This window comes from Chrysochloris asiatica, unplaced genomic scaffold (genome assembly GCF_000296735.1).
Source record: "Chrysochloris asiatica unplaced genomic scaffold, ChrAsi1.0 scaffold00192, whole genome shotgun sequence".
Taxonomy (NCBI): Eukaryota; Metazoa; Chordata; class Mammalia; order Afrosoricida; family Chrysochloridae; genus Chrysochloris; species Chrysochloris asiatica.
The window spans coordinates 5,841,748-5,853,654 of NW_006408710.1; the positions used below are offsets into that span (position 1 = coordinate 5,841,748).

Genomic DNA, 11,907 nt, shown 5'->3' on the forward strand with positions numbered 1-11,907 from the left:
CTGGAAGTTCTCTGTCAATGTATGCTTGTAGCCGTTTCTGTCTTACCTTTAGTAAAACTTTACTCACATGGGATATCAAAGATATTGTCCGATGATTTTGCATTCTGTTGGGTCACTTCTCTTTGGAATGGGCACAAATACGAATCTCTTCCAATCAGTCAGCCAGATACTTATCTTCCAAATTTCTTGGCAGAGATGAGTGAGTGCCTCCAGTGCCGCCTCAATTTCTTGTAAGATTTCAATTTTTATTCCATCAATTCTTGGTGCCTTGTTCTTTGCCAATTCCTTCAATGCACCTTGGACTTCCTCTTACAGTATCATTGGCTCTTGATCATATGCTACCTCTTGAAACAGCTGAACATCAACCATTTCCTTTTGGTACAGTGATTCTGTGTATTCCTTCCATCTTTTTTTGATGCTACCTGCATCATTCAGTAATTTGCCCTAAGAATCTTCCAGTAACGGAAGTCGAGGCTTGAATTTTTTCCTTCAGTTCCCCCAGCTTGAGAAATGCTGAGCGTGTTCTTCATTTTTGGTTTTCTGATTCCAGATCTTTGCACATTTTGATGTAATATTTGGCTTTATCTTCTCTGCCTGATCTTTGAAAATTTCTGTTCAGCTCTTATACCTCCTGATTTTTCCATTTACTTTAGCATCTCTATGCTAAAGAGCAAGTTTCAGTGTCTCTTCTGTCATCCATTTTGACCTTTTCCTTCTTTCTTGTCTTCTTAATGACTTTTTGCTTTCTTCCTTTATGATGTTCTTGATGTCATCCCACAACTCTTCTGGTCTTCAGTCTTTAGTGTGTAATGTATCAAACCTGTTCTTCAGATGATCTCTAAATTCAGGTGGGATATATTCAAGGTCATATTTTGGCTCTCGTGGACTTGTTTTCATTTTCTTCAGCTTCAGTTTGAATTTGCATATGAGTAATTGATAGCCTGTTCCATAGTTTGCCCCGGCCCTTGTTTTCACTGATTATATGGAGCTTTTCCATCATCTCTTTCCTCAGATGTAGTCAATTTGATTTCTATGTACTCCATCTGGTGAGGTCAGTCGCCTCTTATGCTGTCTAAAGAAGGTATTTGAAATGAACGAATCATTGATTTTGCAGAATTCTATCATGCTATCTCCAGCATCATTTCTATCACTAAGGCCATATTTCCCAACTACTGATCCTTTCTCTTTGCTCCCAACCTTTGCATTACAAACACTAGTAGTGATCAATATATCTTGATTGCATGTTTGATCAATTTCAGATTGTACAAGTTGGTAAAGTTCTTCTATTTCATCCTCACTGGTTTTAGTGGTTGGTGCATAAATTTGAATAATAGTGGTATTAACTGGTCTTCTTTGTAGGCACATGGATGTTATCCTATCACAGACAGCATTGTACCTCATGACTAATCTGGATATAGTTTTGTTACAATGAACCCAACAACATTCCCCTTCAATTTGTCATTCCCCACATAGTGGCCAATACCAGTCCATTTCATCTCACCGATGTTTATGCATTCCATATCATTTTTGACAATTTCTAATTTTCCTAGATTCATACTTCCATACATTCCATGTTCTGATTATTAATGGATGTGTACAGCTTTTTCTCTTCATTTTGAGTTGTGCCACATCAGCAAATGAAGGTCCCCCGGGCTCTTCTCCCATGGGCTTTACTCCATTCACGTCATCATGGTCAACTCTACTTTGAGGCGGCAGCTCTTCCCCAGTCGTATTTTGAGTGCCTTCCAACCTGAGGGGCTCATATTTCCGGCACTATATCTGACAGTTTCTCTGCTATTCATAAGGTTTTCAGTGACTAAATATTCCGAAGTAGTTTGTCATTCCTTCTTTCTAGTCTGTCTTTGTCTGGAAGCTCATCTGAAACCTGTCCACCATGGGTGACCCTGCTGGTATTTAAAATATTGGTGGCATAGCTTTCAGAATCACAGCAACTCACAAGCCACCACAGTACCACAAACTGACAGACGTAGGGTGGTGTAGGTATATAAGTACATGCAAGCTGGCCTTCTGAAGAATGCTTTCATTGTTAAAATGAACTACAGGCTTGTGTGTATTAAAATGATAAATTTCCGCTGAAACAACTGCACAAAAGTTTTGCTGACAGTCTTTTTAGTGTCACTCCCTCTGACAGTGTCCTCAGGTGTGGTCTGTACCTTCTAGTGATGTCGCTGGTCAACTCAAACACAACTGGTTTGATTTGGTTTTGGCCAATGATACATTCAGCCCATTCATTACCACTTTTCCAAGCATGATGTCCTTCTCCAGGGACTGGCCCCTCCTGACCATTATTGTTGTTGTTAAGTGCCGTGGAGTCGGTTCCGACTCATAGTGACCCTGCACAGGGTTTCTGAGGCTGTAAATCTTTACGGGAGCAGAAAGCCTCATCTTTCTCCTGTGGAATGCCTGGTAGTTTTGAACTGCCAACCTTGAGGTTGGCAGCCCGATTCATAACCACTATGCTATCAAAGCTCCGTATCCTGATCATATGTCCCCTTGATTTCATGTTTACTGTGCCTGGGACCATGCTTGACCCATGGAACCCCATTATAATAACCCTCTAATGAATTACTACGTCTGATTGCAAATTAAGAAAAAAAAAAAACTCATGGTGGGTGACTAATTTTGCTACCACTACAGAGGCAGTTGGACAGTGAATAAGGAAGACCGTAGAAGAATTGATGCTTTTGAGTTATGGTGTTGGAGGAGAATACTGAAAGTGTCATGGGCTGCCAAAAGAACCAACAGATCCGTTTTGGAAGAAGTGCAGCCAGAGTGCTTCCTTGGAGGCCAGGATGGCCAAACTTTGACTCTAATACTTTGGGCATATTGTCAGGAGGGACCAGTCGCTGGAGAAGGATACCATGTTTGGTAAGGTGGAGGGTCAGAGAACAAGAGGAAGACCCCCAACGAGATGGATTGGCCAAGTGGCAGCATAAATGGGCTTAAGTGTGGCAATGATAGTGAAGTTGGCCCAGGATCGGGCAGTGTTTCATTCTGCTGTGCATAAGGTCACTATGAGTTGGTACTGACTTGATGGCACTTAACAACAACAACAACAACAGAGGCAGTTGTTATTAATTTACATCGAGTTGGTTCCGACCTGTATAGGGGTCCAACCTGTATAGCGACCCTGTTTAGGGTTTCCAAGAAGCTGCTGGTGAGCTTGAACCGCCAACCTTGCAGTTCATATGGTTTTGCAGTTTGGTGCATTAACCCACAGCGCCACACCAGGACTCTGACTCGACAGCACTTAATAACAACAACAACAACAATAGATGCAGTAAATGGTAGGGGACGTGATTGGACTTGTTAAGTATGGTTGGACTTGTCAAGTCAGTTCTGACTCATAATGACTCTGTATAGGGTTTCCAAAGAGTGGCTGGTGGATTTGATCTGCTGACCTTGCCATTATCAGTCCTGTGTTTATCTTACAGCAAGCTCCACAGTTTGGACTTAGGTGGGTCTAACTCCAAAGGCCACAGTCCTTCCTCCCTGCTGTCCACTGAGGGATATGGACAGGCATTCATGTAGAGAGCTCACGGGCAATGCGTGCACACGTACACACACACCCCAGTTCCAGTCTCTCTCAGATCCCATTGACAATAAAGACCCCAGGACGTGGATGTGATTCCATCTCTTTGGAGCTCTATCTCTGTAGATGGAATGGGTTTCACACAGTAAAATGTATGACAGCATTTCTAATCTTATTTTTTCTCGGCTTGATCAGGGATGATGGTAGTGGTTGTGTGCCATCGAGTTCCTTCTCATGGACACCCTGTATAGCATTTCCGAGGCCTGGGGTCCTGGTTTTGCACTGTAGGATAAGCACTGAACCACAAGGTCAGTTTCAACCACAAGGTTGGCTGTTCAGACTCACCAGTTGCTTCTTGAAAGCCCTATACAGGGTCCTTATGAGTCGAAATCAACTTGACAGCACTTAACAACAACAACAAATCTTTATGGGAGCAGAAAGTCTCATCTTTCTCCTGTGAAGTGACTGGTAGATTCGAACTGCTGACCTTGTGGTTAGGAGGCCAACTTATAATCCACTATGCCACCAGCGTTCCTTGACTTGATGAGTAGATGTACTTATTTTTCTGCCTGAACATTGGGCTAATATAACCACCTTGCTCCAAGTCTGGGGACTAGGGAGCCCTCAGGATCAGCAGTGGTCAGAAGACCATGGAATGGGAAGCCGGCCAACTCTGTACGTAATGCAACTGTCAGCATGCATTTATTTAAAAGGTGAACCTGGGACACTTTGTTAAACCAAAACATCCGAAAGAACTCAATCTAATGAGGGGACATGTCAAAAAGATCCAGGATCTATCTCAGAGAGGTTCCAGGAGCAAATATTGGTTAATATGAGTAACAAAATGAATGACAGAGATGGTTTAAAACACACTGAGTTAATAAAAATCTCTTAAGTCCATATTGATATGAATTTCACTTAAAGGAAATGAGAAGGGGAAGCTTAAAATATGTATTTTTTTAAACAAAAGAATGCCATTAAAAGGTAAGTGACAGTAGAATGAGAAAATTGCCTAATTGCAACCACTGTTTAAGGCCATGCTGGATAAGCACTGGACTGCTAACCAAAAGGTCAGCGGCTCAAACCTACTAGCCACTCCTCAGAAACCCTATACAGGGTTGCTCTGTGTTGGAATTGACTCGATGGTACTTAACAAGAACAATGATAATGATGGATTCTGGTCCGCCTTAGCCACCAGTGCTGACTGTTGGGTGAGAGACTTGGGGAGGAAGGTATTCACATAATCTTAGGATATTACTCCACATGTAACTTACCAATGGCAAAAACAAACAAACAAAGGTTTTTACCAATTAAAAAACAGGCAAAGAACTTGAATGACATTTCACCGAGAAGAAATACTAATGGCCAATAAGCACATGAAAAGATGGTCAACATCCTTGGTCTTTAGGGAAGCACAGATCAAAACCACCATGAAATGTCTATGATTTAAAAGAAAGAAAGAAACATGGCAAACCACAGGTGGTGGTGAGGATGCAGAGGGACTGGGGTCCTCATTCTTTGTTGGTGAGGCTGGAAAATGGTACCGCCACTGTGGGAAACAGTTTGGTGGTTCCTCAAAAAGCCAGACATACAGTTATGATATGGTCCAACAATTCGACTCCAAACAATTGGCAGCAGGAGCACAAACCAGATACGTGTAATACCAATGCTTGTTGCAGCGCTGTTCATAGAAGCTAAAATACAGAAGCACACTAAATGTCTATCAATAGATAAATGCATAAACAAAATGTGATACCATAGTAGAGGGAAGAAGACACGTGATACTTTCACAATGGGGATATCTGGTGACCACAACCTTGGCCAACGGATCAAGGTAATCGTAGGTAAACAGGCATTGGCTGCCTTCTAGTGAGAAACAGGAGGACGATCACCCACATAAGTAATAGTCCTGCCCTAACATTTGAGGTGAGACTAGCCACGAGGCTCTAACTGGACAAACACACAATGTAGGGCATATTTCAAAACCATCTGGATCCTTAAACAACGCCGGTGCCATGGTAGGTCATGAAAAATAGGAAAACCCAAGGAGAGAGAGTTCTAAATTGAAGGACTCCAGAGATTCATTTTAACTAAATCCAATGTGTGGGAAGCGTGGTGGCTCTGTAGGATAATCGGTAGATTGTAAACCACAAGGTCAGCAGTTATAATTCATTAGCTGCTCCCCGAGAGAAAGATGAGGCTTTCTGTTCTTACAAAAATGTACAGCCTTGGAAACCCTATACAGGGTCGCTATGAGTGGGAACCAACTTGATGGCACTTAACAATAACAAACAACAAATACAACGTGTGGTCCGTGATTAGATCTTGTACTGAGCAACACAATGACTATAGAAGACGTAATTGGGACAAGCTGAGATATTCAAATATGGGCTGTAGATTAGATAGCAGTAGTATATCAATGCTAAATTCTCCAAGTGTGAGAACAGGATAGTGGTTTTGTAGGAGAATGCCTTGTTCTTAGGAAATACTGCTTAGGGATGATATGACATAATGTGTGTAACAAATGCTTAATAGTTGAACAAAACAGTGTGTGTCTATGTATGTATGGAGACAGAGGGAGAGAGAGGTGGGGGAAACAGAGAGAAAGCAAATGTGGCAAAATGTTAATCATTGGTGAATGGTAAGGGGTATCCAGGTGTTCATGGTACCATCCTTAAAATTTTTCTAAGCCTTGATGTTTTCCCACATAAAAGAGTAGATAAAAAGTATGTACTGAGCACCTGATAGCGGGTCATGTCTTCTTTGGAGGCAGGGTGGTATACTGGACATGGCGCTTTTAAAAAATTTTAAACTTTTCATTATGAATTGAGTGAATGTTTACAGAGCAGATGATTAATCTTGCATTCAACAAATCAGATTGTGTTTCATCTCAATGATTGTTATCCCCTCCATGTGTCCCATTTCCTCTTTGGGGTTCTTATTTCAATTCCACCCTCCTTCCCAACCCTTCTCAATTTTGTCCTTAGGTAAACGCTGCCTTTTTGATCTTGAATGGCAGACTATTCCATTGTGAGCAGATCTTATTAGTGCTATTATCCCCAGCTATATACCTATCCACCACTTGGCTAGACACGGGCCCAGCTAGATCAGTGCCCTCTGTCCTGGAGGAGACACTTGATGCAGTTCTGGCCAATCACAGTACCCCATTCTGATGCTCATCCAGGTTGGCCAATCAGAATCCTTCCCTGGGACTTTCTGAAGTGAAATGAAGCTCCTTCCTCTCTGACGCGATGTAGCTCTCAGTCTGCGATCCCTGAGGGGTTGGTGGCAGTGCCACTCAACCCATAAGAATTCAAACCACACCCAGAGGTGACAGATGGCAGTCCAGTGAGAGATGGCCTGACAGGGTCAAAACTCCAGCTTCTCAGTCTGAAGTTCCTGAAGCTCTGCCCTCAGTTCTGTCATCTAGTCTGTAAATAACAATAAAGCAATGCATCATGGGATGCATTATGGATAGTCACAAAGGGCAGAGAAGTAAAAGAGAAACGTGTGTGTAAGAGAGAAACGTGTGTGTGTGTGTGTATGAGAGAGAACACACGTGTGTGTGAAGAGACATGCTGCATGGTCATCAGGAAAGACTTTCTGAAGGGAAAGACATTTGAGCTGGGTCCTACAGGAGAGAGATAGTTCTGAAAGGGGGTAATATTCCAATGGGAGGGGGCAGGACAGTATGGACCAAGGTCAAGATGAGAGCAAGTGCAGGGAGCTGTCCTGAGGATGTCCTGGGGTCTCTTTGGTGGAGTGTTTGTTAGCTCAGATGGGAACAGCAAGAGTGATGCAGAGTTGCCAGGGGTGGACTACAGAAAGCCCCCAAGGACATGCTGAGAAGTGTAGACCTTACTTTGTGGCAGAGCCAGTTTTGATGACAGGAAAATCCTAATCAGATGTGTTAGCCATCCCCGGACCATGCTAGCCACTTCTCTCTGGAGTAAGGAGTCAAGGAGATGAGCTTCGCTAATGGCAGTGCATTTTCCCTGCATAATTTCTGCCCAAGGATCTCCACTGGGAGATGGGCACTTCCGTCTCTGCTTTGGTTTCTAGAACTTGCAGAGCATGGTTAGTAAAACATGGGGAGACATGCTGCAGCAGCCCCCCAATGAGAGACAGTGTGGTGGATGGCAAAGAACCCCAGCTTTAGAGTCAGATGACACAAATGTGAAGCCCAGCTCAACCATCTGACCTTGGGAAAACAATTTGACTGCTTTAAGCCTCTGTTTCCTCATCTGTAAAATGGGGACAACATTGAAACTCACTTATAGGACTGCTGGCAGGATTAAATGAGATAATCACAGAGTGTTGTTGTTATTAAGTGCTGTGGAGTTGGTTCCAACTCATAGCAACCTTATACAGGGCTTTTGAAGACCAAGTGGTGAGTTTGAACCACTAACCTTGTGGATCAAGCCAACCTCGAGGTCTAGTGCTTATCCTACAGCACCACACCAGGAGTCCTGTCCTTGGCCAAAGAATAAATTCTTTCCCACTGCCAACAATTATTGGCATACCATCACCACCAGATGACCCTCCACCAAATGCCCCCAGGGGCAGAGAGCTGACTGTTTCCAAAGGTTGTTGTTTTTGTGTGCTATGAGTCAGTTCCGACTCATAGCAACCCTGTACAGGGCTTCCGAGGCTATAAATCTTTACGGGAGCAGAAAGCCTCATCTTTCTCCCATGGAACAGCTGGTAGTTTTGAACAGCTGACCGTGAGATTAGCAGCCCGATTCATAACTACTACGCTACCAAAGCAGCCTGTGCCATTGTTGGGCAGATCTGGCCCTTCAGCTCTGCTGGAGTCTACTTGGGTTTAGCACCATTGTTGGATCCTAGCGGTGTCAGGGCAACAAAGGACCAGTTCTGAATCAAGGACAACAGATGAACAACCAACTCTCCTTCTCCTGGATCCTTCCTGAAGCTCCGTCAGTGGAAGTCCAAGACAGGCTGGAAGACCCCAGAACCACCTATACTTGTGGTGCAGCATCTGTAGGATCCTGGAGCTCCCATCCAAACGTGTGCATCCTCCAAGAGGGATACAGGGGCTCCACACAGAGACTGTGAAAACTGTCCAGGGGTGCCAGACCACAGTCTTCGTGGCTCTGGACTCCCAAGTGCAGACCATTTTAGTGGGGTCTTCTTGTGGACTTCCGAGACAACTCAAAGCCCCGAGTGAACAGTCTTGGAGTGTTTTATCCTTCCTGGTCCTGGCCTCTCTCCAACCACAGGGGACTAAGGCTCTTGACCTGGCCCTTGGCTTTTCCACACAAGCACATGACTATATCTCACAGCAGCCAATCCAGCCTAGGATCAGGGTAGAAGGAACCCATCAGCAGTCACCCTGACCTTTGACCTCTCTTCCTTAGAAAGGAAAGAGTGAATATCCAGGAAGAACAGATTCTGGAGCACCTGGACTCCTCTCCATTCCTGTCTCTGCTGAAAGATTTAGATCACCATCCCCAAGGTAAGATAATCTTGTTTCCCCAACAAAACCCATTATGGCTATCAGGTCAGGGATGAATCACCAATAAAAAAGGCTGAGATGGGAGGATAAGAGCAGGAGGTAGGGAGGGGTGGGGCCCAGGAAAGGCTGGAGGCTGATGGGGATGAAGGGGTGACCACTTCATGCTTGGCTTCTAGCAGCAAACTTGCCCTTGCTCTTGGTAGTGTCCTGGGCAGGGAAGGGCAGCCTAGCCCAGAGTCCAGGGCATGCTACAGTCAAAAGCAATGGGAGGGCCGCTTCCCCATCTTACCTGAATTGTCCCCCAAATAGGAGACGCCTCTCCCTTACAGGGTCCGAGTTGTATTCTCCATGGCTCCATTGGACTCAGGCTCTCTGTGAGAGAGCAGGGGCCAGGGGACTAAAGGGACTCTGGCCACAGTCACAGCCAAGGCCACAGACACTGGGAGCAAGCCCTTCTCTTCTCTTCCCAACCCTCTTTTCCACCTCTGTCTGGGCTACACACCACTCAGTCATCCTCAGTGGGCTCAGCAGGGAAAGATCTTCTCACACCTGGGACCAGGTTGTCTCCCCCCCCAACGCACCCCCACCCCAACCCAAAAGCCTCATTGCCCCTGACTCAGTTCTGACTCGTAGTGACCCTCTGGGCCAAAGGGGAACTGCCCTGTAGGGTCTCTAAGACCTCCACTGCTGGGGTCAACTGCTGAGTTTTGTTTAGCAGCCGAGTGCTTTAACCATGGTAGCATTGAAGTGGGAGTCTTTGGCCAGTGGCCCCCACTGCACAGGCTCCACCCTCCAGTCCTGATACGGCCCAAGAAGGAAGACGTGGGGGTGGGCAGCTTACCTGTACTCCAGAGAGAACTTGGTCAGCTCTTGTTTATTATGAAGCCATTTGAACTCCAGGGGCCAGCTGCCCTCCGCCATGCATGTGAGAACCAGGCGGTTCCCCTCCAGGTGCACCTGCGTCCGCACAGGCTCTGTCTTGAAGTATGGGGCCACATCATCTATAGGAAATGGGGATTGAGATCCATAGGTTAGCATTTGCTCACCTAGACGTATTAGCTCATTTAATTCCCTAACATTCAGGACAGGGACATGCTGGGAGACATGTGAAGTCAGATCAGTCAGTGGGAATCTTCCACCAGGACCCTGCTTGCCCTCCTTACCTGGCCTCTCCCACCCCAGGGTCACCTGACTCTGCAGCCCCCATCACCCTTGTTCCCTCTTCACTCCGGATGCCCACCCACCCCATACCCTTTGCTTCTGGAATTCTCCCTCAAGAGCAGAAGGAAGGAAGGGTGATGATGGAACTTCTGCCTACGAGACTACACAGGCAGACTCGAAGATACTCGGACTCGGATCCAGACCACGCAATAATGTGACTATCACAATAAAGCGAGTCGCATGGATTGTTTTAGTTTCGTGGTGCACAGAAAACTCATGTTTACACCATAAGGTCGGTCATCTATTAAAAAGTGTGCAACAGCATTTTGAAAAAGTTTGAAATATTGTGGAAATGACCAAACTATGATACAGAGACAGGAAGTGGTCACACTGTGGTGGAAAAACATGTCACCAATGCAGGGGTACCACAGATCTTCAATTTGTAAAAGACCCAGTAACAACGCGCAGCACAATCAGAGAGGTACAATTGAAAAGTACATAAGGAAACTAGGGAGGTAGTTTGTAGAAGATGAGGGTAATGCAAGGAGAGGGGAGTCTTGCTCCCCAAGGACAGAGGAAACCCCTCAAAGGCATGAGGGACAAAAGCACCCCTTCCCCCCACCCCCTCTGCACTTCTTTCAAGGCGACTCTGGATGAACTTGAACCTCCAACCTTTTGACTATCAGCCAAGTTCATTAACCATTTGCACCCTCTGGGAGCTCTTCTATGAAAGTAAAGGGTAGAAAACCAGGAGACCTTCTTTTGGTCTAAGAAATGGAACAAACCAAAGGCAGAAGAAAGGGGTACAGGGAGTCTCTCCTACTCCCTGCTGAACTGTGGGGACCATGGAGAAGGCCTGGGGTGCCGAATCACAACATCTGTTCTCGCGCCCTCAGATTAGCCAGCATTAAGCATCCTTGATCTTTGGACAGGCTCAGCCAGTGCCAAGGCCTCTCTCTAGGCTCAAACACAAACGTACAGCTCAACAGAAGCCAGAATGAGCCTCTGTAGCTCAGGGAGCCTGGCTTTGTGTAAAGCGGCCCCATTCCCCTGCACCCCTGCGCCACTGAACCTCACTGTGTTGGGGGTGACCAGAAGGGCACCCGGTGCTATCCAGGAAGGAGGTGCACTGAGCATGGATCAAGAGCCAGTGCATGTAGACAGTCACCTCTAACTACTGATGTTCCCATCAAATATGTCACACTCATTTTAAAGCACGTACTCAGGGGAGGGACCATCTCCTTGATTCCCAGCGATGCCCCAGGGTCCTTGCCCACCCTGACCATGTAGGGGGTGGAGTGGGAGTAGAAGCCGGTGGGCACTCATTTGCCAAGGAGGCCCCTGGCGGCCGCCTCAGCCAACTCTGCTCTCAACTTAACGAATGGGCTCATTCTCACTTCAAAGGCGCATTCATATTCTCCAGCAGCTTTCAAGAGCCCTTTGAATCGCGTTTTTAAAAACCTTCCGTTAGTTCCTGTCATCACTCGTTTGTTTTAAAACAATAACATTCTCAGCCCCCGAGTGATTCAATCTCTCGGATGGGGGACTGACTCACAGCCTGAATAATCAGAAGCAGCCGGGAGGGTGGGTGGGTGCCAGTGCTTGCACCCCCCCCACATGCATGCACATGAGCACATGCACACAGTAAGCAAATGCATGTGTATGCAACTTATGCACACACACATGCATACAAAAACATAAACACACGTACACACAT

At 45.8% G+C, this 11,907-nt stretch overlaps 1 protein-coding gene across 1 annotated transcript in view; it reads right to left on the minus strand.

The window, feature by feature from the left end:
* Positions 1 to 11,476, minus strand: part of SDK2 (sidekick cell adhesion molecule 2) — a 195,370-nt gene extending 183,894 nt beyond the window's left edge. The window contains exons 1-2 of the mRNA XM_006872308.1: positions 11,413 to 11,476; positions 9,871 to 10,030 (exon numbers count right to left, since the gene is read on the minus strand). Coding sequence (XP_006872370.1) covers positions 9,871 to 10,030; positions 11,413 to 11,476 — 224 coding nt within the window. The remainder of the gene's footprint in view (positions 1 to 9,870; positions 10,031 to 11,412) is intronic.
* Positions 11,477 to 11,907: the final 431 nt, after the last annotated feature.